This window comes from Paroedura picta, chromosome 10 (genome assembly GCF_049243985.1).
Source record: "Paroedura picta isolate Pp20150507F chromosome 10, Ppicta_v3.0, whole genome shotgun sequence".
Classification (NCBI taxonomy): Eukaryota; Metazoa; Chordata; class Lepidosauria; order Squamata; family Gekkonidae; genus Paroedura; species Paroedura picta.
The window spans coordinates 82,488,665-82,513,590 of record NC_135378.1 but is presented as its reverse complement, the minus strand read 5'-3'; the positions used below and the strand labels follow the sequence as shown (position 1 = coordinate 82,513,590).

Below are 24,926 nucleotides of genomic sequence, written 5' to 3'. Positions count from 1 at the left end.
GTTCCCCTCACTGGCCGTCTTCAAGCAAAGGTTGGATACTCACTTTTCTTGGATGCTTTAGGATGCTTAGGGCTGATCCTGCGTTGAGCAGGGGGTTAGACTAGATGGCCTGAATGGCCCCTTCCCACTCTATGATTCTATGATTCTATGATTCTGTGATTCTATCAATTTTTCTGCCCCACCTTTCATTGCGCAAAGGAGTCTCTGCTGCTTGGGTATCGAGATGTGTTATTTGAGAAAAGCAGCTCAGGCTGCCTCTTTTCCTCTCGTGTCCACGCTCTCATTAAGCAGCTCGTTTCATGGTCCTTTTGCCCGGCAGAGCTTTCTGCCACAAGTTATTATTGCTCTTAATGGGCCTGTGTCCCTATTGATTAGCCCTCAGCCTTACTCCAGATCTATTATCCTTCTTTGAATCAAATCCGTTTGTTCCAAAATAGCTGCGTTTTTGTGCGTCACATTAGCCGTTTCTCAAGGTCCCCGGTTCACCTCAGCAGTCTCCCGTTTTATCAACAGAAGGGTTTCGTTTGGTCTCATCACTGCCTGACACAAAAGTGGAAACAGAATGCCGGGTCGGATCCACGGCTTTTCGGAAGAAAGGTCGGTTTCTCACCTTGTTTTTCTGTACTGTACAATCACACATTCCCTTTGTCTCCCCATAAGACGCACCTTGTAAGGGAGGCAAGGTTGAGGGAGAACTGGGACTGGCCCAAGGTCATCCAGCTGGCTACATGTGGAGGCTCCAGATTAGAGGATGCCACTCTTAACCCCTACACCAGGGGTAGTCAACCTGTGGTCCTCCGGATGTTCATGGACTACAATTCTCAAGGGAATTGTAGTCCATGGAGATCTGGAGGACCACAGGTTGACTACCCCTGAGGACCAGGACATTTTCTGCCCCAGATGGGAAATTTCTGGCGCTTTAGGGTGGAGCATGGCAAGAGTGCAGTTTGGGGCAGAAAGGAAGCCCGAAGAGATGTGAATTCATAAAACCTCCCGCCAGAGGTACTGTTTCATCCAGAAAACTCATAACCTTTATCTGGAGATCAGCCGTAATTTCCAAAGCTTCCAGTCTCCACCTGGAGGTTGGCAACTCAGTATGATTATCAGCTCTGGGTTGGGAAATCCCTGGCTGTTTGGGGGTAGAGATTCGGTGGGTGGGATTTGGAAAGGAAACAAACCTCAACAGGGCAGCCATTTCCCCCCAAGGAAACTGAGATCTGTTATCTGAAGATCAGTGATTCAACCTGAGACCCTCTGAGAAAGGAAGACCAACAGCAGCAATATAATAACAATAAAAGGGCAATTGACTTGTGGGCAGTCCCAGCTCTAAGGCACACAAGTAGCAATAGATAGCAAAATTCCCAATATAATGATGACGCGTCACTCACTGCATCCTAGAAGTGATGTTGATCCTCTCTATTTACCAAGAAAATTAGGTGAAATAGGGCTGCTGAAAGTTAAGCAAGCAAGGACTGTGACTGTGGCTTTGCATGCAGAAGGTCCCAGGTTCAATCCCCGGCATCTCCACTTATAAGGTCTCAGATGGTAGGTGCTGTGAAAGACATCTGGTGGAGAGCCTGAAGACCCCCTTGCCAATGTGGGTAGACCATACTGACCTTGATGTGCCAAGGGCCAGATTCAGTAGAAGGCAGCTTCATATACATGCTTGGTTGAAGAAGAAATATGAGCACAGAATGACTACTCCAAGAAAAGCAATGAGAAGCGTCTAGTTGAAAGATCCAAGGCAGTCTTAGTCAAGTTCACAGAAACCCACAAAGATGACAAAAAAGATGGAAGTCAAAACTCACTTTGACAACTGGAAACAAAAACACACTTGTGTGGGCGATATCTGACAGGCAGAGAGAACAATGTTGACAGTCAAAATAATGGGAAACAGCTCCAAAAGGGAGACGAAGAAAGAAACAGAGGGGCTCATTCTAGCTGCACAAGAGCAGGTGCTTGAAATAAAGAGTAAGAAAGCCAAAATTCAAAAGACCAGTGAGAACAGCAAAGGTTGGCTTGGCAAGATGAAGGATGAAGAAATCATCGACACGGTCAGTGCCTGCAGTAAAACAGCTCAAACCAACTGTGAAGATCGTCACAAGAGAGTTGCAACTCTGTTGTATCGGAAGGTTTGCCAGACGTATGGCTTTCCATCAGCCAGAAATTCGTGGGAGCACAAACTAGACAAAATCATGAAGATGGACGAAACAAAGATGTTTTGGGACTTCCATTTGCAAATAGATAAACACCTGGATCCTTAACACCCCAGATATCACAACTGGAGGGGGGGGGAAGAGAAATAGGGTTTGGGTTATTGACACTGCAATCCCAGGAGACAGCAGAATAGAAAAGAAAGAACAGGCGAAGATCACCAAATACCAACTCATGCATAGAGATGGAGTGCCTCTGGGAGAAGTTTCCCATTGTGTCAATTGTCATTGGAGCCCTTAGAGTACTGCCTAGAAATTCTGAGACACACCTGGAAATTCTGTACAATGAACAAATAACACCAGCTGAGCTCCAGAAGACAGACTTGCTTGGGATAACAGGAGTCCCGCAAAAGATACATCTGCAATTTCAAAGAGTTTGGCGAGATCTCAAAATGCAAAACGCCATCTGCCAGTCAAATATCTCACTGTGACAATTCATAACAACCACCATAATAATAGCAGGGGAGAAAAGAGTTGTTCCCTCCCCATTCTCCTCCTTTATACGGCTGGATTTGCAAATTAAAAAGTTGTTGAACATAAGCATAAGGGGGTGGGGGTGGGGGTAACTGAATGCTCAGTTGCCTTTTTGCCTAAACTGAAAAGCTGTGAACAGTTTGGTTTTCAAGCGCTCCAACTCTTTGATCATTCCAATTGCTCTTTGGGGTCTCTTTGGCAGCTCCTTTTTGAGGTGGGCAGACCTGAACTGTGCATGGGATTTGTGAGCCAGGGATTGGGGCCATCGGCTCTGTCAGTAGCTGGACGTCTGATCTTTTTTTCCAACCGGTTTCTTTACAAAGACAACATCCACACCACACATGAAAGGTGCCCCTCTTGTTTTTCAAACTACCCTTTAAAGCAGAATCTCAAAAGGATGGATGCATTCAAAAGCATCGCTTCAGAGCGACAAAAATAAGGGGGAAGCAGACTCCTGAATCGATACGAAAAAGCCCCCCCCCCTGAGAGCTTTGAAAATCCTCCTTGCATGCTGGTGCAAGCAGCCCAAGGCTGATGGAACTGACCAGCAGAGGCAATTAGCTGGGCAGAAGCCGGGGCATTGCAAATGAGCCATTTTGTTGGCGGCTGACTAGCATGAATGTAGGCTCCGAAGAAAGGTGACCTCCCAGGCTACTGATAATGGGGACATGGTCCATTGAATGCCCCTGAAGTCAGACTGTGGAGTGTGGAGGCAGAAGCTTCCTTTCCGAGAGAAGCTGACAACTAAGTCTGCAGACTTGAGAGCTTCTACTGCAAACGGAAAGATGACTTCGTTAAATAGGAGTAGAATAACTCGGTATTGGACTAGAACTTAAGAGGGACCATGTTGGAACAGGCCAGTGGCCCATCCAGGCCAACACTCTGTGTTACACAGTGGCCAAAACCAAGGGGCTCTCAGGAGGTCCACCAGCAGGGTCACAACTCCAGAAGCCCTCCCAGTGTTGCCCCCAAGTGCCAAGAATACAGAGCATCACTAAGAACATAAGAGGGCCCATGCTGGATCAGGCCAATGGCTCATCCATTCAAACATTCTTTGTCACATAGTGGCCAAAACCCAGGTGCCCTCAGGAAGTCCACCAGTGGGGTCAGAACTCCAGATGCCCTCCCACCATTGCCCCCCAAGCACCAAGAATACAAAGCATCACTAAGAATATAAGAAACCCCATGTTGGATCAGGCCAATGGCCCATCCAGTCCAAAACTCCTTGTCCTACGGTGGCCAAAACCCAGGTGCCATTGAGAGATTCAGCAGCAAAGCCAGAACTCCAGAAGCCCCCCCACACACACACACTGTGGCCCCCAAAGAGCCAAGAAGACAGGGGATCACTGCCCCCAACAGTACTCCATGTATAAAGGTAAAGGTATCCGCTGTGCAAGCACCGGGTCATGTCTGACCCTTGGGGTGACGCTGTCTAGCGTTTTCATGGAAAACTCAATATGGGGTGGTTTGCCAGTGCCTTCCCCAGTCATTACCGTTTACCCCCCAGCAAGCTGGGTCCTCATTTTACCGACCTCGGAAGGATGGAAGGCTGAGTCAACCTTGAGGCGGCTGCTGGGATTGAACTCCCAGCCTCATGGGCAGAGCTTCAGACTGCATGTCTGCTGCCTTACCACTCTGCGCCACAAGAGGCTCTTGTATACCATGCATACCATGTATTAGCCATGTGGCTAATAGACCCATGCTCCATATATTTATCCAACCCCCTCTTGAAGCTGTCTATGCACACCACATCTTCTTGGGACATTGATTGTTCCTTCTGAGTCTGAAAAAGAAAAAATCACTGGCATGGTTTGGTGGTAACATTCATGTAAACAATCGGCACGCAACTGAATTTCAAAACTGAAATGTGAGGGTATTGAATTTAATTTTCAGTAGAACTTCATCCCAGAGAGACACTATAGCAAGACAGGCTAACACTTAAAAATAAAAGACAGCACCGCAATTATAAGCAAAAAGGGCTTAAGGGACATTCAAACAGACCTTTTGAGACTTGTGGAAGATTAGAGCAAAGTAGTGCTGGTCCTACAGATTTTCCTGTGAGCAGTCTGTAATAGTCTGATGGGTGCTGAAGGACTGAAGATGGTAGACAAGCTAAGTAAGTCCTGGTTAGAGAAGAGGGGAAATTTCAAAAGCTAGCACTCTGCCCATGCGGTTCTGGCTGCCCTGACTCTATCTCACACATTTTGTTAGACTGCACTTTATATGAGAGATATCGGGATGACAATTTTGTTGCCTTGCTGGAAAACAAGCCTTCTGTAAGTAAGTCTATGATCTTGCAATTCCTGCTCTTTGATAGGGATCCAGAGGTGACCATTATAGTTGCTAGAGTCTTAACTAAGATGCTTTTATAACATGCTCCCTATTTTGTATTCCGTATTTTATAGCTCATTTTATCATTTTAAGATCTGTTCGGTTATGTAACCCCCATGGCTTATTTTATCATCTCGTTGTATTCTTAAGCCCTATTTCTATATGCTTTACACTTTTTTAATGCCAATAAAAGGTTACTGACTGACTGACTGACAAAAGCTAGCTGGTTCAATTGGAGTTCTCTCGTCTAGTTTCTCCTTGTGTCCTTGTGTTGTTGTTGCCTTCTTTTCTTTTTCCTCCCACCTAGCTTTCTTCACTGAAATAATGCATTTCCCCCCAGTTGCAATGGGCAACCACAGTGACGGCACAATGAATGATTCACGAAATTACTTAGAAAAATGCTCATGGATTATGAGCTGTGCCACAGTGTAATAGCTTGAAACTAGGATCCTACCTACTTTGGAATTTTTGAATCGTTTAATGTGTCGTGAATACTTAAGACTAACAAAATTCATGATAGGAGATGGTCTTTCGTGAGTTACTGCTCAGTTCTGGGGCATGCACGTTCATGAGTCACAGCTCAAATCTGCAGAAGGGAGCAGTGACTCATGGTACCTCCTACCCTGACACACATTTTGCCCCACAAATGGCTTTTTAATGAAGGGGCTTTGCTTTTCTCAGCTGAGAAGAAGAAGAAAGAAGGAAGAAGAAAGAAGAAAGAGGAAGAAGGAGAAGGAGAAGAGGAAGGAGAAGAGGAAGGAGGAGAGGAAGGAGGAGAAGAAGGAGAAGGTGAAGGAGTTGAAGAAGGAGAAGGAGAAGAAGAAGGAAGAAGAAAGAAGGAAGGAGAAAGAAGGAAGAAGGAGAAGAGGAAGAAGAAGAGGAAGGAGGAGAGGAAGGAGGAGAAGAAGGAGAAGGAGAAGAAGAGGCTTTATCAGCACCATGGCGAGCCCAAGGCCACCCAGCTGGCTGCATGTGGGGGAGTGCAGAATCCAACCTGACTTGCCAGATTAGAAGTTTGGTGTAACCACTACACCAAACTGGCTTTCTCACCAAATAGTCTTCTTTTATACTAAGGATGATTTTCCGGTTCTCATATTAGGCCACTGAAAGTTGGGGCTTTTGCTCCTCAACTGTCCCCTGGCTTGCTTGTACGGCATCTTCAGTTTCGTTTCTCGGCTTAGTGGCAAGCCCCCTGAAGCGGCTCTCGGGAGAGCAGCATACACCTTTTCAAATATTGACAACTTGGACCATGTTCGGGGAAGGACAACTACGACGGCAGAGAGGTTGGAATCCATGCCTTGCAAGGAGAAGTTGAGAGGGTTGGGGATGTGTAGCTTGGAGAAGAGGAGGGCAAAGGATGCTGGGAGAGCTGATGTTTAACTATAGACATTACAGGAAAGGAGGGTCTGCTCAAACATTAGAAAGCATTAACTGATGGCAAGGGAGGTTTGTAGATGGAAGATGCTGCCTCAGAGGGTGGTGGAGGCTCCTTCACTGGAATATTTGAGGAGGAGGAGATTGGATGAACATCTGTCAGGAGGGAGCGATTTTTAAGTCCCCAAGAAGGTGGGGTGGGGGCTGGACTGGGTGGCCGTTAGTGTTCTCTTCCAGTGGTGTGATTCTGATTCTAAGCCCAGTTGGAATGAGGGCCCCAGCCTTTCTCCTGCAGCCCTGGATGTCCAGCCAAAGAAAAGAAGTCCAAAATGGCCACAGGAGGAGAGTTCTTGCTTAGTCTTCTTCCACGTGCTTGCTACACCCAATGCAAATCTGACCCTAGACTGCACTTATTCCTGATTTGAGTCCAGTAGCACCTAAGAAGCCCCCAAAATATTCAGTCTATACGTTTTTACCATAGAAGCTATGGCATTAGGAAACCATCAAGTGATGAGGTATAAGCAAACACATTTCATTTACTGAATACCACTGGGTGCTATTTCAAAAACAGGTTGGTCATCTAAGACAGAGGCCCACCACACAGTGCCCATCGGCCCGTTGGTATCCATGGTCACCCTTCCCGGCTCCTCCCAAGTAGGCCAGGATTTTTGCCCAGCAGGGTTTTCAATGGACCAGTAATGATAGCAGTAACAATAATAATAAAATTTTATTTATAGCTCGCTCTCCCACGGAGGATCAGGGCGAGTAACGACATATGTCATAGCAATAAATAATACAACCGTCATGAAGATCGTAACATCGAAATGCACATTAGAACCCGCTGATTTCAAAAGCATCCTCTCATATATGGTGGGCGGGGCAGTACAGACATAGGTTTGCAGTCATTGGGCTGCCGTTTTGAGCAGGGAGGCCAGAATTCCGAGAAGGTTCCGGAATAGCTCTGTTTTGTGGGCCCTGTGGAATTGTCCTAGGCCTTGCAGGGCCCTGATCTCACTGGTTAGGTGGTTCTACCAGGCTGGGGCCAGGGCCAAAAAAGCCCTGGCCCTGGTTGAGGCTAGTTTGATGTCTTTGGGACAAGGGATCTTAAGCAAATTCTGCTCACTAGATCTTAATCTTCTTTGGGTGACTTAGGGGGAGAGTCAGTCCTGCAGATATGAAAGTCCCAGGCTCTTTAGGGCTTCATAAGTAACTAGGGGCCAAGCCCGTTGCATTCAGGAATACAACGGCCGCTAGATTGGGGCGGTGGGGTAGAAGAACTCTGCAGAGGGCCTTCCCCTCCCCTATGAGATTATCTGTGAGGTTGATCAGAGCCATCTCCATCCTATGGCCAGGCTATAAGCTGGATTGGAATGGGTCAAGGGCCAAAGTGTCATCCAGGAAGATCTGTAGCTGTTCAGCAGCCACCCACTCCAGTTCTCCATCTGTGTCAAAATTGACAGATAGGTCATGGCGGGGTGACAAGATTTCCTCCACGAAAAAAGCTTGCAAAAGCCTCACTGCTAATGTCCAATTGTAAAATCTGGGATGGTCCAGTAACCAGAGATGTCTGCGATTGATCTGTTTTAAACTATTGTGCTGGGTGTGAGCTAAGGGAGCCAACACAGGCCTCAAATCAATGAGGAGATCTGATTGGCTGTTCAGAGAAAAAAATTAGTTTAGATAGCAGCTGCCAGCTCAGTAGAAGGACCACTGCATGACTCAAGGTAAGTTTTTATGGGAAAGGAAACATCTTAAAACAGGATGTACCTGTAACCAGGCATCCAGTTAAGCAGAGCTTTTTCCTGAAAGGTTGAAGTTAGTATCAGTGTTGTGCATAACCTCGCTCCCTGACCATTTCTGCTTTCCTCCAGCTCTTGCGGCAGCCATTTTGTGGTTTTCTCCAGCTCCTGTGGCAGCCATTTTGTGGTTGGCTCCTCCTCCCCATCCTGTGTCAGAATTCCAAAGCTGCCAGCAGGTTCAAGAAGGCAGGGGACACCTGCTCTAGGATGTCAACAAATAAAACATGTACTCCATCATAGACACACAACTGTGTTAACGGATTAAACAAAGAGGTTCTAAACCATGTCATTCAGCATTTGGGCACCTGTCTTTGTCAGGAACATTAAATAAAACAGATGAGTTTGTGCAAGGCAAAAAGTGTTAATACAAAATTTTGCTATTGTAATCGAATTGCTTTGGCTTCAATGCAAACAAAACTGGTTGTCTAGGGAGAGAGAATCCTCTTCAAGTCTTAGTTTCCAAACAATTGTCAGTAAATATTGTTTTCATCTTTCGAGAGTGTTTATATGCATGCCTACCTGCAGCTCAATGTAAGTGATTTTTAAAAAGGAGTTCTCCAGACGAATTTCAATGAAAAAAAAAATATTTACATTTTGTGCCTTACACATACTCTTCTTTTTTGTTTAACCTTCCTACTGTGTGGCCACATTTTGGTTACTTATCACTCCAGAGCATGGCTGAATTTCAGACCAGGTGACCATTCCTGGAATTCACACAATGAAAAAATTCCTATGAATATCATTTATTTCTAAGGGCAGAAGCACCTTTTAAAAATAATTAAAGTCAAAGATTTCTCCTCTAGACTAGGGCCAAATATAGGGCACTCAGAACTTTTTGTTTCTCATGTGGGGTCAGGTGCTTTTCTCCAAATCTCAAAAGTCATTATTGTCCCAGTGAAACATGCCTTTCAACAGGTTGTTCAATCTTCTTAAAATTATTTACATTATAAATTTTTGGGGATCAACTGTCTCCAACTAGGATCCAGGGCCTCCCTGAATGCAGGACTTTGAAGCTGCCATAGAGAACAAAGTCCAAACACTTTCTTAACTGCAACCGCATCTCTCCTGATTCAGGAACAGACTGTCTTATAGCTGCTAAACAACCAAGCATTATACAAAAGGGACATGCAGCAAAGTCCGAAAAGAGCTGTCATGGTTGCCAGGCAAGGCGTGAGTAGCGAGACGATGGTCAGTCTGGGGCCCCAAACTAATGGGATGAGGTAGTTTACAGCAAGTCTTGCTTAATCCCATTGTTGTTTCCAGCCTTTTCGATGTCCTCCAGCATCAGGACTTGTGTCTTGTCCATCCAGTTCCCTTTCTGAGGTAGCCTTCCCACAGCCGCAGACATAAGATGCTGGGGCGTTTGTTGGGGAACAGCGGCTGGTAAAATGGCGTTGCTTTGCCCCCGCTGGGAATAGATCTCCCGGGGCATCGAGTCCCCCGAGCAAAGCTGGAATCTGAAGGCTGCCTGGAACCCCCTCCGGAAGTTCTCATTGAAGAACCCGTAGATGATGGGGTTGACGCTGCTGTTAAAGAACGCCAACCAGTGAGCGAATGGGTAGACGTATATGTTGATGACCTGCAACTGCTCTTCGGTCAGGTCGGCATAGTCCGAAAGCATCGCCAAGGTCCACAAAGGCAGCCACGAGAGGATGAACAGCAATGCCACGATGACAAGCATCTTGATGACCTTCTGCTTCTTCCTGTAAACGGAGTGACGCTCTTGGCCCTGCTTCCCGGAACTGGGGACCGCCGTGGTGAAGAGGGTGATCCCGATCCGAGCGTACATGATGACAATGAGAGAAAGGGGAGCCAGGTAGATGTTGGCAAAGAGCACTGTCGTGTAGATCTTTCTCATATCCTGGTTGGGCCAGTCCTCCCGGCACCAGTAGATCGGGCCGGTTTTGTTGCCCTCCCCCAGGATCACCCTGAAATGATCCTCCTTCTCCACCTTCAGCATCACTGCAGATGGGCACATGATGGCCACTGCCAACACCCAGATGACCACGATGATCACAATGGCTGTCGATATGGTGAGCTTTTGCTTGAACGGGTAAACGATGGAACGGAACCTGTCATGAAGAGAGAAGGCACAGGTAACTGTTCATCTTGAGTGGATTAATAGGCATAAGGCAGACTCTTGGGAAGAAATTTGCTCAAGTAGAACTGACAACCTCCAGCTGGTGGCCGGAGACCTCCTGGGATTGCAACTTATCTCCAGACAACAGAACTTTAGTTCTAAACTTTAGTTTAGAAAATGGCTATGTTGCAAGGTAGATTCTGTGGCATAAAATCCCATTGAAGTCCTTCCCATCCACAAACCCCACCATTCTAAACACTCTGCTAACTTTTCTGGATATTGCAGACCCCATACCACTGGTCCCACCACTCAATATCCATCACCTCATACTGTACGGTCTTCTGGGTATGACCATCAAATATGAATGCAATCTCTTTGTGGGAACGGTCATGGCTCAGTGGCAAAGACTCTGTTTGCAGAAAGTCCCAGGTTCAATCTCTGGCATCTCCTGTTAAAAGGACCAGATAGTAGATGATGGGAAAGACCTTGATCTGGGACCATGGCTCACTGGCAGAGACTCTGCTTGGCAGGTAGAAGGTTCACGGTTCAAGTCCCAGTTAAAGGACCCAGAAGCAGGTGATGTGAAAGACGTCATCCTGAAACCCTGGGAAGGGGCTTTGGCTCAGTGGTAGAGCATCTGCTTGGCATGCAGAAGGTCTCAGGTTCAAGGCCTAGCATCTCCAGCTAAAAGAACCAGGTGATATGAAAGACATTTGAGCCATTGCCAGTCTGTGCAGATAATAATGATTTTGACAGACTAACAGTCTGATTCAGTATAAGGCAATTTCATGCATATTTATGTGCAACAGCCTTTTTTAAAGTACAGCAAATTCAATTTGGCAACATAGCACATGAACTGACACAATCTGAACAGCTTATAATGACACAAGACAAGACGATATTGTCCCAGAGGTATTCCGGACCACGTAGTCTAAAGTCAGATAAGGGAAAAACTCATAGCCTGAAATGGAATAAGCGTATTGTTCCGATTTTGGCAGATAGAAATTTCCTCATACTAAGGGAATGGAAGTGTCTTTCAGAATACAAAGAACAGAGTACTGATTTAAAATGGTGTATTAACAGCCAAAGTTACCAAGTTAGGAGCAAACCAACTAAGAGCCTCTTGTGGTGCAGAGTGGTAAGGCAGCTGTCTGAAAGCTTTGCCCATGAGGCTGGGAGTTCAATCCCAGCAGCCGGCTCAAGGTTAACTCAACCTTCCATCCTTCCAAGGTCGGTAAAATGAGTACCCAGCTTGCTGGGGGGTAAACGGTCATGACTGGGGAAGAAGGCACTGGCAAACCACCCCGTATTGAGTCTGCCATGAAAACGCTGGAGGGCGTCACCCCAAGGGTCAGACATGACTCAGTGTTTGCAAGGGGATATCTTTACCTTTACCAACTATGTCATTACAAGGCAAGATATTATGGCTGAAGCTCACTTCCTTTGGACACATCCTGCGATCAAACTCACTAGAAAGATCATTAATGCTCGGCATGGTCAGCAGCAAAAGGAAACGTGGTCACCAAAGGATCCACTGGCTTGACACGATCAAAGCCGACACAGGGATGACCATGAACCAACTCAAAGAAGCAGAAACGTATGGCGAGAACTTTCCTATAGAATTGCCGAGGGTTGGACACAACTGAACGGATAACATCATCAACATCACTAGCAGCTTACAACACCAGACAGATTATCTATACCTTCTCTCTCAGAAATAAGGATTGGCTCTCCCAGTCTTGACAGGGTGCAGCCTACCACTGCACAGATTGTCAGGAATCTGGGAGTGACTCTGGATTCCTTCCTTACAATGGAGGCCCAGGTCACGAAAGGAGCTCAGCTGGCATTTTTCCATCTTTTCCAAGCCAAGCTACTAGCGCTCTAACTGGTGCTACGTATCCTAGGACTGGTCAAGCCGGTCATTCTTAGCAATAGACTCGCTATCGTGATGCCTCCCTCTTGGACACAATAAACACTGAACTCTTTCCTACAAAGAATGTCTCCATTTCCTTGTCCTATGAGGAAGGTGCCTTGGTCCCTGACACCATAACTACTGGTCCCCAAGCCACCTTCTCCTGAATCAGGCCATTGGCTGAGTGACAGCAGCTCTATAGAGTCTCAGTCAGCGGTCCGTCCTTCACATCACCTGATACTTTTCACAGGAGATGACACAGGAAGCATGACATGATCCCTTGGTCCATCAATGTCAGTACTATCTACTCAGACTGGCAGCAGCTTTCCAGGGTCTCAGGCTAAGGCTTTTCCCATCACCTGCTGCCCAATCCTTTTAACTGGAGATGCTGGGGATTGAACCGGGGACATTCTGCATGCCAAGCAGAGGCATAAATTTGGTGTAGTGGTTAGGAGTGCGGACTTCTAATCTGGCATGCCAGGTTCGGTTCTGCGCTCCCCCACATGCAGCCAGCTGGGTGACCTTGGGCTCGCCACGGCACTAATAAAACTGCTCTGACCGAGCAGCGATATCAGGGCTCTCTCAGCCTCACCCACCCCACAGGGTGTCTGTTGTGGGGAGAGGAAAGGGAAGGCGACTGTAAGCTGCTTTGAGCCTCCTTCGGGTAGAGAAAAGCGGCATATAAGAACCAACTCTTCTTCTTCTTCTTCTTCTACCATGGACCTAGATAGATGCTAAAAGTACAGGTAAAGGTATTCCCTGTGCAAGCACCGAGTCATGTCTGGCCCTTGGGGTGACGCCCTCTAGCATTTTCTTGGCAGACTCAATATAGGGTGGTTTGCCATTCCTTTCCCCAGTCATTACCGTTTACCCCCCAGCAAGCTGGGTACTCATTTTACTGACCTCGGAAGGATGGAAGGCTGAGTCAACCTTGAGCCGGCTGCTGGGATCAAACTCCCAGCCTCATGGTCAGAGCTTCAGACAGCAAGTTGGCTGCTGCTTTACCACCCTGCGCCACAAGAGGCCCAGATAGATGCTAGGACAGCCTTAATAAATGAACCTGACTTGACTTGAGTGTTCTTGTACTGAGCCACAAGTTCTCAGATGAAACTTACTTTTTTTCCAGCGACGAATGATTTCTTCTTGACGTAACTGCACAGAGCTATGAGGGCAGACATCAAAAAACATGGCAGCCAATGCCATCTTGGAAGTAGACAAGACGGCATTGTATTCCGCACCATTTGCCTGGCTTTGAGAAAGCCTTACCTGTCCACTGCAATGGCAACCAGAGTGAAGACTGAAGCAGAGACGGAGATTCCCTGGATCATCCCGTTCATCTTGCAGACCGTATTCCCAAAGGGCCACCCTGGAGAATCAGAAAAGGGACGAGCTGAAGATAGAAAAACTGCTCTGATGTTTGCTCAGTGGTAAAAGCTAGAGAAGACAGATTCCAGTCCTGTAGTATCTTCGAGACCAACCAGGTTTTGAGGGTATAAGCTTTTGAGAGTCAGATCCCTGCATCAGATTCAAGTTGACATGAAAAAACCCTGAATCCTTAATTAGTGGTATGCATTCAGCTAATCCAAGCTGAAAAAATACCCAAAATACACCTAACTGGTATTTTTCCGGTGTTAATTCACCCATGTTTTGGGGCTATTTTTCCAGTTATTAAAATGGCCTAGCCATCAAAATCCCAAATATATTTGTGAGTTTTTAGGATTGCCAGATAGCCAGAGTTGCGGAATTTAAAGGGACTGGGATCCTTTTAAATGCCCTTAGGCTTACTCCAAGCCATGAATGGAGGAGGCATTTAAAGGGATTTTGGTCCCTTTAAATGCCTCGAACTTATGGAGCCAAAAAATTTCTGCATTCCGAATACAATAGCTATATTGGGATTTGGGGATATCACAAAATATCAATATTTTTGTAGTTCAATATACCTAAATCTGAAAAATACTGTTTGTGTGGTTTCTTTTCCACCTCCCAAGTGGAAAGTGGAAGGGGGGTGTAGGACTCAGGATACAGTGGTACAAAAACAAACTATAACTGATTTATTAGATCAGAGGGAAATGCTTGTGGGAAGAAATTTAACATTTGTATTGAGAGAAGACTCCTGTGTCTCTACTCAGTCCTGGGGGCTCCATTATCCTGATGCTGCAAGCAGACTCAAGGTCAGCAGTTATGTGTGTTGATCTCTCCTTGAAGGGCAGAAAAGAGTCAGCAATTTCATTCACATAAAAAGCAAAGGAACAGGACAAAAGAACGGAATCTTTCACTATTCCTACCTGAGCTTCACTGTTTCCTGTCACTCAGATACTCCCTCCTAGCTCCAGAAGAGCCAGACAGACTGGGGAAAAGCCGCTGAGGTTGGAATATGGAAAGGAGGAAGGAATCCAATCCTCTCACCTGTTGCCTCTTCATTTCCCACAAGATACATAGAATCATACAATAACAGAATTGGAAGGGACCTCCTGGGTCATCTAGTCCAACCCCCTGCACTGTGCAGGACACCCACAACCCTCTCGCTCATCCACTGTCACCTGCCACCCCCTTGAACCTTCACAGAATCAGCCTCTCTGTCAAAAACAAAGACAATACTAGATCATACATGAATGACCCATCACTTCTAATCTGACTAATGGCCCATCTATCTGTACACATCTGTAGAAAGGGAACTCATTCAAGAATGGAAGAACATAAGAGAAGCCACGTTGGCTCAGGCCAAGGGCTATCAGCCCAACCAGTCCAACATTTTGTGTCAGACAATGACCAAAACCCAGGTGCCATCAGGTCATTCACTAGTGGGGCCAGAACTCCAGAAGCCCTCCCTCTGTGGCCCTCTAAACAAAAAAGAATACAGAGCTTCAATAAGTACATAAGAGGTGTCATGTTGGATCAGGCCAATGGTCCATCCAGTCCACCACTCTGCATGACCCACAGCCCCAAACCCCAGGTGCCATCAACAGAAGCCCTCCCACTGTTGTCCCCCCCCCAAGCATCAACAATACTGAGCATCACCAGAAGAACAGATGGTCCTGTCTCCCCAGCACTGGCAATGATTCACGTTCCTCTAGGCTCCAAAAATAGAAAAAGGGGGAAAGAACCTCAAGATATTGTGTTCAGTAGCGACACAATAATCTGCTCTAGATTTGATTTCTACAGGAACTGTGCTGCTGTTTTAAAGGAGGAAAAATTCAGCCAACGTGACACCCCACAGCTAGTCATTTAATCTATAAAGTGTTCTAGTTTCATAAGATCACAGAAACCACATTATGTCCTCCTGTAAGCAGTTCTGTGTGGCAGATGTTCTCTGCTGTAGGCATCATCGTATTGATATAAAGAAAGAACTTAAGAGGTGCTGTGCTCCATGAGACCAGAAGTCCACCTGGCATCATCTTTCAGACAGCACCAAACCAAACAAGGCACAGAGGCAAAGACATCTCCTGGATGCTGCCACCTACTACAGTTCCCCTACCCCAATGAAGAATCCAGCAAGCTGTATTCTGATCCTGTGAAACAGCAATGTCTCGGTGCCTCCAATAAATCCATGTGGACCCCCTCAGATTTATCTGGGAGAAACGACACCCTTCCAAACTCCAAGGCTAGAGATGATACTTACCGGAGATGATATTATCCAACAAAGTGGTGGGCATGCAAAATATCCCCACAAGCAGATCGCTGACGGCAAGGTTCAAGATGAAGAGGTTGGTGACGGTGCGCATGTGCTTGCTCCGCAGCACAATGAAGCACACCACTCCGTTGCCAATCATGCACAGGAGGAAGATGAGGAGGTAGGAGATAATGAAGATCACGGCGACAAGAGTCTGGTGGAGGTAAAAATCCACGTAGGAGACGTTGCCCTCCATGTTGCAGGTGCGATTCTGCCTGCTGCAATTCCTCAGGGATGGTGAGCTGGTGGCCAGATTGAGGTCCATGATTGTATCCGTGTTAAATGGCTCCTGGCAACAGAAATAAAAAGGTGTCACTGGAGGGAACTATGTGCCAGACCGCATATTGTGTAACAGACCCAAAGCCACATGTGGCCAGCTGGACTCCCAGGAAGCACCTCCTCTCTCTCTCTCTCTCACTCACTCACTCACTCACACTCTCTCTTATTGGCTGAGCTTCTGTGAGGTCATGGCATGCCTGAATATTTGGACAGCATGGAGCGAAAGAGGGTAAGCAAGTGGCACAACTTTGAATGTCAGAGAATACAATTGTGCACAACTCAACACTTCAGGCAGAAGTTCCATTTAACAAGGTGGCTTTTGCCATTTAACATGCTGTTTTGAAACGTTCCCTGCACAACATATAGATACATATACATATAGATTCCCTGCACAACAAAAGCTTTGTGCTGTGGTGGAAGCTGCTGCTGAAGCAACTTGTAAAAAACTGCATGGGCAGGCAGGCCAGCACCGACCAATAAGAAGACTTGCGGGGCAAAACTCCCACTGGCTCCACCCACTTTCTAAAAGAACTTGACAAACACCAGGGAATTTATTCAAGAAGAAGAAGAAGAGTTGGTTCTTATATGCCACTTTTCTCTACCCGAAGGAGGCTCAAAGTGGCTTACATTCGCCTTCCCTTTCCTCTCCCTACAACAGAAACCCTGTGAGGTGGGTGAGGCTGAGAGAATCCTAATATCCCTGCTCGGTCAGAAGTTTTATCAGAGCCGTGGTGAGCCCAAGGTCACCCAGCTGGTTGCATGTGGGGGAGCACAGAATCGCCACCCTGGCCTTAACCGTATGCCTGGTGGAAGAGCTCCACCTTGCAGGCCCTGCGGAAAGTTGACAACTCCAACAGGGCCCTTAGCTCTTCCAGGAGCACATTCCACAAGGTTTGGGCCAGGGTCAAAAAAGCCCTGCCCCTGGTGGACGCCAGGTGAACGTCTTGGGGGCCCGGGACAACCAGAATATTCATACCCACAGAGACTAATGCTCTGTGGGGGGCATAAGCAGATAAGCGGTCCCCCAGATAAATAGGACCCAGGTCATGTATAGCCTTAAAGGTTAAATCCAACATCTTAAACTTTATCCGGTAACAGACTGGTAACCAGTGCAGATGACGGAGTACTGGCTGAATGTGGGCCCTCCAATATGTCCCAGTGAGGACCCTCAAAGCCACATTTTGTACCAGCTGCAATTTCCGGGTCAAAGCCAAGGGTAGGCCCATGTAGAGAGAGTTACAGAAGTCTAACCAGGAAGTGACCATTGCATGGATCACTGTGGCCAAGTGTTCTGGAAGCAGGTAGGGTGCTAGTAGCCGCGCTGGGCACAGATTTTATATCCCCTTTGTGACATCTGAATGCTTGAACGTCAGTCCGATTTCCTCCTCTTCAAGCTAATCCCCCCCCCCAATTCATATATTCTGACCTCAAAGGTAAGTAAAGGTAAAGGTATCCCCTGTGCAAGCACCGAGTCATGTCTGACCCTTGGGGTGACGCCCTCCAGCGTTTTCATGGCAGACTCAATACGGGGTGGTTTGCCAGTGCCTTCCCCAGTCATTACTGTTTACCCCCCAGCAAGCTGGGTACTCATTTGACTGACCTCGGAAGGATGGAAGGCTGAGTCGACCTTGAGCCGGCTGCTGGGATTGAACTCCCAGCTTCATGGACAGACAGCTTCAGACAGCATGTCACTGCCTTACCACTCTGCGCCACAAGAGGCTCGACCTCAAAGGTACACAAGCAATATAAAAGGAACCAACAGACTGGGATCATCAGGACAAAAATTCATAATGATTGGCAGAAGACGACATTCATATCTCGCCTTTTTTTGGTGACGCAGTTACGTGACAGAGCTGTTAGTTTTCTGTTTGCTTCTTTCAAAGCAGAGAGAGCAAAGATGTAAAAGAGGCAAGAACGAGATTGTTTGTTTCCAAAGCTTGGATGGAAGTTGATACAAGAGCAAATTCGATTTTTGTGCAGGAGAGAGAATGAAGCTATACAAACAACAAGCCCTCCCAACAGAAGGTGTGCACAGAATGATATTAATTCCAAGCCTATTTTTAAAGCACCAAAAGGCTTGCTGCAGATTTGTTGCTGTTCGGTGTTCCCAAACAAATTGCTGAAACCCAGGTAACAAAGATGCAGACATAATGGCTGTCGTACCGTCTAGATTGAGAAAACTTCGGATGATCAAGTGAGACCATTCTGACAGAAATGAAACCATGTCTCACAGAGGCAGATTATTAAAAAACCACAGGAACATATTAAATATCAACGGGTGCTTAAAAGGGACCCCCTCTCTCTCTCTCCGTATGTATTTGTAGGGGAGGGAGGGGACAGATTAAATAGGGACTCCCAATTAAGAGAAAGGTATTTGAATGTTATAACTTCTTGTGGGCTTTCAAAATGGTACGAAAACAGAACTTTCTGTATGAAGCTGTTCCGGGGCTGCTAGGAACAGAGAAATCATGGAGGAAAACTGACATGGAAAAAAACAGGCATCAATGCTACCAAATTCTACAAAAACAGAAGAAGAGGAAGAAGAGTTGGTTCTTCTATGCCGCTTTTCTCCATCCAAAGGAGTCTCAAAGTGGCTTACAGTCGCCTTCCCTTTCCTCTCCCCACAACAGACACCATGTGAGGTGGGTGAGGCTGAGAGAGCCCTGAGATTACTGAAGAAGAAGAGTTGGTTCTTATATGCTGCTTTCCTCTACCCGGAGGAGTCTCAAGGTGGCTTACATTCGCCTTCCCTTTCCTCTCCCCACAACAGACACCCGGTGAGGTGGGTAAGGCTGCTCAGTCAAAACAGCTTTATCAGTATTGTGTCAAGGAAAGGGTCACCTAGCTGGCTGCATGTGGGGGAACACGGAATCCAGCCCGGCTCGCCAGATTAGAAGTGAGTGCTCCTAACCACTACATCAAGCTTAGCACCAGCTACAAGAAAAACCCTTCAACTAGGGAAAATGCGATCGTGTTAAGGGTGTCAGTAGCAGGATCAAGTTGCTGTCAATGAGATCATTTCAAGAAAGGTGCCACCTATCCTCATCAGGTGAGCATAGATTGGGAAAGGGCTTCAGAGTGTCATCTCAAAGGATGGTAGCTTCATCCAGAGGAATATCATGGCATCCCCTAATTTCAGTTCAACTCATGTATCCCTGTCCTAAACCACAGCATTGGTCTATACAGGTCTAGACCTGATTAGCGGGGTCTCGGGTTGAGGTCTCTCACCATCAGCTACTACCTGATCTTTTCCAGTGGAGGTGCTAGGAACCGAACCCAGGACCATCATCTCCAGGCAAGGCAGCAGGGGTTACTACAACAGAGAAGAGGTCCATGTTCACCACGCTGAGAGCCTCTGAGCAAGGAACCTTAAAATGTAAACATGTAGGACAGATTGGATTGCTGCTGCCTAGGAGTAACAGATCCAGTCTGGGAAACCCCTGGAGACTTGGGGGAGGAGTCTGCAGAGGGTGGGGTTAAGGCAGGGAAAGACCTCAGCAAAGTATATGCCCAAAAAAGTCAACTTTCCAAAGCAGCCATTGTCTCTAGGGGAACTGAGTTGTACAGTCTGGAACTCGGGTGTAATTCAGGAACGCTCCCTGCCCATGTGGAGCTGCTGCTTGGAGAAAGGGGCTAGGAGAGCCTGAATGGAAAGGAATTAACCATTTCAATCCCTTCCAATAAAAATGGAGAAGAGGCATGATTGGCAGGTTTCCACAAATGGTACCTCCTCTCCAATGTCAGTTCAGCCAGGGACAGATTGGCCACTGAAGTCACTTGGAAATGTCCCAATGAACAACGGGGTTGCCTTGAACCTAATGGACAAGCTCCTCCACTCCCCCTTCTATTGAGACAGAAGAAACTCCTTCTCCTTAGACTTTTTTTGCGATTTGATAAAGCGGCCCGGCCTTTGTTTGGAGTCCATCTCCTCTCTTCTCCTCCCGCTGCTCCCTCCCCATTGCACTGTTTTGCATCTGGCTGGCAACACATCTCCAAACAGCTTGCTGGAATTTAGCTAATTAAGCTGAAAATAAGAACCATAATTGGCAACAGAACGGAATCCTGCAAGGAATTCTTATAGTTTAGTAAGGAGTGGGGGGCGGGGGGGGGGAGAGACGTGTTGAATTTCACAGCTTGCTGACCAGAACGCTGAGACGTCAGAAGCACCGAGAGATGGGAAATTAATTTGAAGAACTAAACTGGCAACTTTCTGCTGGTGCAAATCTACTGTTTTGCTTCACTGCAGGGTTGCCAACCTCCAGGTGCTGCCTGGAGAGCTCTAGCTATTATAATTGATCTCCAAATGACCAGGACATGTTCTCCAGGGCAGAGTCTTCACCAAGCTTAATGCTCATTCATTTCTTTGTGCCCACGAATTCTTGCGTTGTGAGAAAGGGGCAGTGACTTCTCTCCCCTGCCTTCTCTATCCCATGCCTAATTTTGTAAACCTCAATTGTCGTTTTCCCCACCTCAATTGTCGTTTTCCCCACCTCAATTGTCGTTTCCTGGCAGATCCAGCTAAAACAACAACAAAAAATAATCCACGGTCCAGATGCTCAAACACAACATCCTAACTCAATTCTGCTGCTCCGGGAACCTGTGCGTTGATCAACCCAAGGGGGAAAAAACTAGACGGGGAAGTGTTTAGGGAGAGCAAGGGATGTATTCCTCCCTCCCACTGGAGCCAGGGGTGGAAGCAGAGTTTATCTTCCTCCTACAAAGGACATTGGTTCTCTCTGTGGTTGGATGGCGATTCTGCACCTGGCTTTGTTATCAGAAAGCACCAGGAGAGTCATTTACAGGTTTTAAAAGGCCCATGGTAGACAGATGATAGGGCTCACCGTGCTGTTTTGTGGCGCCTGGCGTGGACCTAATCACTGCAGAGGCCCTTTTGTGGCACAAGCTGATTTGTTTTTATGATTCAGCTGCCAAGTTCTTCGCAGGCTCCGTGTGAAGTAAGGAGGGGCTTGAGAGAATGCTGAACAATACCCATGTCTGCAGTTTGGCTGCTGCGTTGGCTAGAATATACCTTAACACAGGGGTAGTCAACCTGTGGTCCTCCAGATGTCCATGGACTACAGTTCCCATGAGCCCCTGCCAGCGTTTGCTGGCAGGGGCTCATGGGAATTGTAGTCCATGAACATCTGGAGGACCACAGGTTGACTACCCCTGCCTTAACATACAAGCTGCCCAATTAAAGCCACAACCTGCACACCTCCAACGGATAACAAAATTGAATTTGCCCTCCTTGGAAGGCAGCCAGGATTCATTGTCAGGATGGATTTGAAGGTGTGGGATGGATTTGAAGGTGTGAGTAAGTTACGTGTTGCTCTTATCAACGAGCTTTTAAATTCCGCTCTGCGAAGTTGAGTCCTTTAACCTGCATCGGCTATACAGATTTCACGAAGTGGTGATGATGCACAGCATTGCTTGCTTTCAGTTTATTCTTCTCCCGCTAGCAGCAGAAAGGGGCCAGCCGGTCCAATGTATCAGCCATCCATAAATCCTCTCTCCTAGATGCTTCCAGCTAGTGCCACCTTATGGACTAGAAACTTTCCACCGAGGAAGCCCAATGGCAACCCACCCCTGGCCGCCTCTTGTCTTGGAAACTCCACAGCAGGTTTTCTCAAGCAGTTTTTCTAGACGACCCTGGAGGTCCCTTCCAACTCCATGATTCTATCTAGAGAAGAGCCCCTCCTACCCTCCTGAGTCGAGATGCCAACGTCCAGGTGAGACAGGGGGATCTTGGGGTATCGCAGCTCATCTCCAGATGACAAAGATAGTCCCCGAGAGAAAACGGATGTTCCGCGTGGCGTCTACGGCCCCCTTTTAGACAGCCCTTTGTGATCCTTTTTCAGCAGCAGACTGCAAATCGGTTCAGTCGTGCCAATTCCAGACACAACTGTTTAGCAACCAGGTGCTCAAGGATTTTATTTACCTCTTCAGACAACAGAAGTGAGCAATGGGGGCTTGCAAATCGGCAGCCGCCCCAAGGCCACCGGAAGCGGCCCCAGGGAGGACAAGCGTGCCATGAGGTTCGCCTGCAGCTGCAGCTGTAAACAAACAGGGAAGTTGTTGTTATTCAGACGAAGCCAGCCGTCCACTTGCCAATCGTGCCGTGCCAGCGTGGGGGCAAAAGTAACCCATGGGTTACTTAGCACAGAGAAATAGGGATGTTTGCTGCACATGTGTCTCCCCACAAGGAGAAGAACGTCTGCCTCAGCTATTTCATGAGCCTTGAAGGGAGGGTGGAATAGCCACTGCTTGGCCTGCAGAAGGTCCCAGGTTCAATCCCCGGCATCTGTAGTTGAAAGGATCCAGTTGGAGTTTACACAAAAGGCCTCTTCTGGAGACCCGGGGGAGCTGTGGCGGGTCTGAGGAGACGGCACTGACTTTGATAGGCGAGAAGCATGGTGTAGTAGTTAAGAGTGGCAGACTCCAATCTGGAGAACTGGGTTTGATTCCCCGCTCCTCCACCACATGCAGCCAGCTGGAGGATCTTGGGCCGCCCACAGTTCTGTTACATCTGTCCTCGCAGAGCAGTTCTCTCAGAGCGTTCTCAGCTCTCACCTCCCTTGCAGGGTGTCTGTTGTGAGGAAAGGAAGGGTGTTTGGAAGCTGTTTTGGGACCCCTTCGGGTAGTGAAAATTGGGGTTCTTTTTCACCAAAGGGAGCCTGCAGAAACAGGGCCAGGGTAGGTCCATGCCGCTCTCTTCCTTCCATCCCCCCAACGCCAGAAACACAACCGGGACAGGCCTATAGCACTCAGTCACCTCCATTTCAAGGTCTTACTAAGAAACAGGCCCCACCCATTTTCTAAAAATAGGTGCTTTCATGAAACAAAGGCTTGTTTATATACAAAATATGGTGATTTCTCTTTACAGAACAGGAAGAGTTGTTTTTTATTCCCTGCTTTTCATTACCTCAAAGTGGTTTACAAATTGCCTTCCCCTCCTCTCCCCACAAGAGGCAGCCTGTGAGGTAGGAGGGGCAGGGAGAGCTCTAAGAGAACTGTGACTAGCCCATGGTCACGCAGCTGGCTGCATATGGAAGATGCCAGGCTTGGGGGCAGGCTCTCACCATTATCCTCTCCCCCAAGGCAGGTGTAAAATCTGTAGATTCAGTGGTATGTTGTAAGCCAGCATCCTGCCTCGGACCTCAACCTCGGTCCTCAGCAGGTCTACAGACACAACAGTGGAGTTAAACCACTCTGCCACACAGAGATACAGAAGAGATCGTCTGCTCCCTTGCTCACAAAATTCTCCATTTCTGGTCTGCCCTTGACACCTCTCCAGAAGGAGACAGGATGTTGGACTAGGCGTCTGTGGAGGTCGCCCCACGAGTTTCATGGCAAAACTTGGCCAGGCCCATCCACTAGGCCGCACCAGCTGTAGATTCAATTCTTCTAGAGTTGCTAGCTTCAGGTTGGGAAATATCTGGAGCTTTTGATGGGGTAGAGCATGCGGACGGGCCACCCCACGGAGTCCATCCTCTGAAGCTTCCATTTTCTCCGGCGGAAGTGGCCTTATTCATCCGGAGACCAGTTGCAACACGAGATTACCCGGAAACTGGCAGCCCTAAGGTCTTCCGGTTTCCTAAATCCAGTTCTACATAAGGCAGCATTAAAAAAACAACACACACACACACCTTATTTTTTAACTAGAAGCACCATGTGAGGTAAAACAAGTTAGCGCTATTACCTCTGAATAGCTCTATTTTTTGCCACACACCCAACGGGCAGTGCATTGTGACTGAGAAAAATTCTCCTTTGGGCAGCCAGCTCTCTTCTCCGTTTTCTTTTCCCACTCCCCAGGCCTTTCATCCTTCTGCCTTTTTGCTAGGCAGCCAGGCGTGCCTGTAGCATTAGCGTTATTTCCCCCATATTAATGACCCTATTAGCTTTTTCCTGTAGCTGAAAGGATGGATAAACTCTCTGACAGGAAATAATAAGGAGGAACGTGTTCTATATACTGAGAGCCAGCTCGACGCAGTGGTTAAAAGCGACAGCCTCTAATGTGGAGAACTGGATTTGATTCCCTGCCCCTCCATGTGCAGGCAGCCGAGTGACCATGGGCCAGTCCCTGATCTCTTACTTGGCCCCACCTAGCTCAATGAGAACCTGCTGTGGGGAGAGGAAGGGAAAGCGATTGTGAGCTGCTTTGAGACTCCTTACATGACAAGGTCCACAGATGGACACCAGAGCTACCCACGAGGGTTCTGGGGGAACATTACACGATTGGCACTCACCCCTGGTGAATCCTACAGTGAGAAGGGGCCATATCCAGGCCACCTAGTCCAGCCAGTCGCTCAACACAGGATCAGCCTAAAGGCATCCAGGAGAAGGATCTGTCCAGCCGCTGCTTGGAGACGGCCAGTGAGGGGGAGCTCCCCACCTCCTTAGGCAGCCCATCCCACTGCTGAACTAGACTTCTAGAATCCTAGAGTGGGAAGGGACCATGGAGGCCATCTAGGCCCACCCCCTGCTCAGTTCAGGATCAGCCCCAAGCATCCAGGAGAAGGATCTGTCCAGCCGCTGCTTGAAGACGGCCAGTGAGGGGGAGCTCCCCACCTCCTTAGGCAGCCCATCCCACTGCTGAACTAGACTCCTAGAATCCTAGAGTGGGAAGGGGCCACAGAGGCCATCTAGTCCCATTCCCCGATTGGTGCAGGATCAGCCTCAAGCATCCAGGAGAAGGATCTGTCCAGATGTTGCTTGAAGACAGCCAGTGAGGGGGAGCTCCCCACCTCCTGAAGCAGCCCATCCCACTGCTGAACTAGACTCCTTCAGAACTTTG

The 24,926-nt window shown here is 47.7% G+C and overlaps 1 protein-coding gene across 4 annotated transcripts in view; it reads right to left on the bottom strand.

Annotated features, from left to right (window-relative positions):
- Positions 1 to 7,134: 7,134 nt before the first annotated feature.
- NPFFR2 (neuropeptide FF receptor 2) overlaps positions 7,135 to 24,926 on the bottom strand; it is a 38,392-nt gene continuing 20,600 nt past the window's right edge. For all 4 annotated transcript variants that reach the window (XM_077301167.1, XM_077301168.1, XM_077301166.1 and 1 more), the window contains exons 2-4: positions 15,803 to 16,142; positions 13,450 to 13,549; positions 7,135 to 10,263 (exon numbers count right to left, since the gene is read on the bottom strand). In XM_077301167.1, coding sequence (XP_077157282.1) covers positions 9,417 to 10,263; positions 13,450 to 13,549; positions 15,803 to 16,118 — 1,263 coding nt within the window. In that variant the 5' untranslated portion in view covers positions 16,119 to 16,142 and the 3' untranslated portion in view covers positions 7,135 to 9,416. The remainder of the gene's footprint in view (positions 10,264 to 13,449; positions 13,550 to 15,802; positions 16,143 to 24,926) is intronic.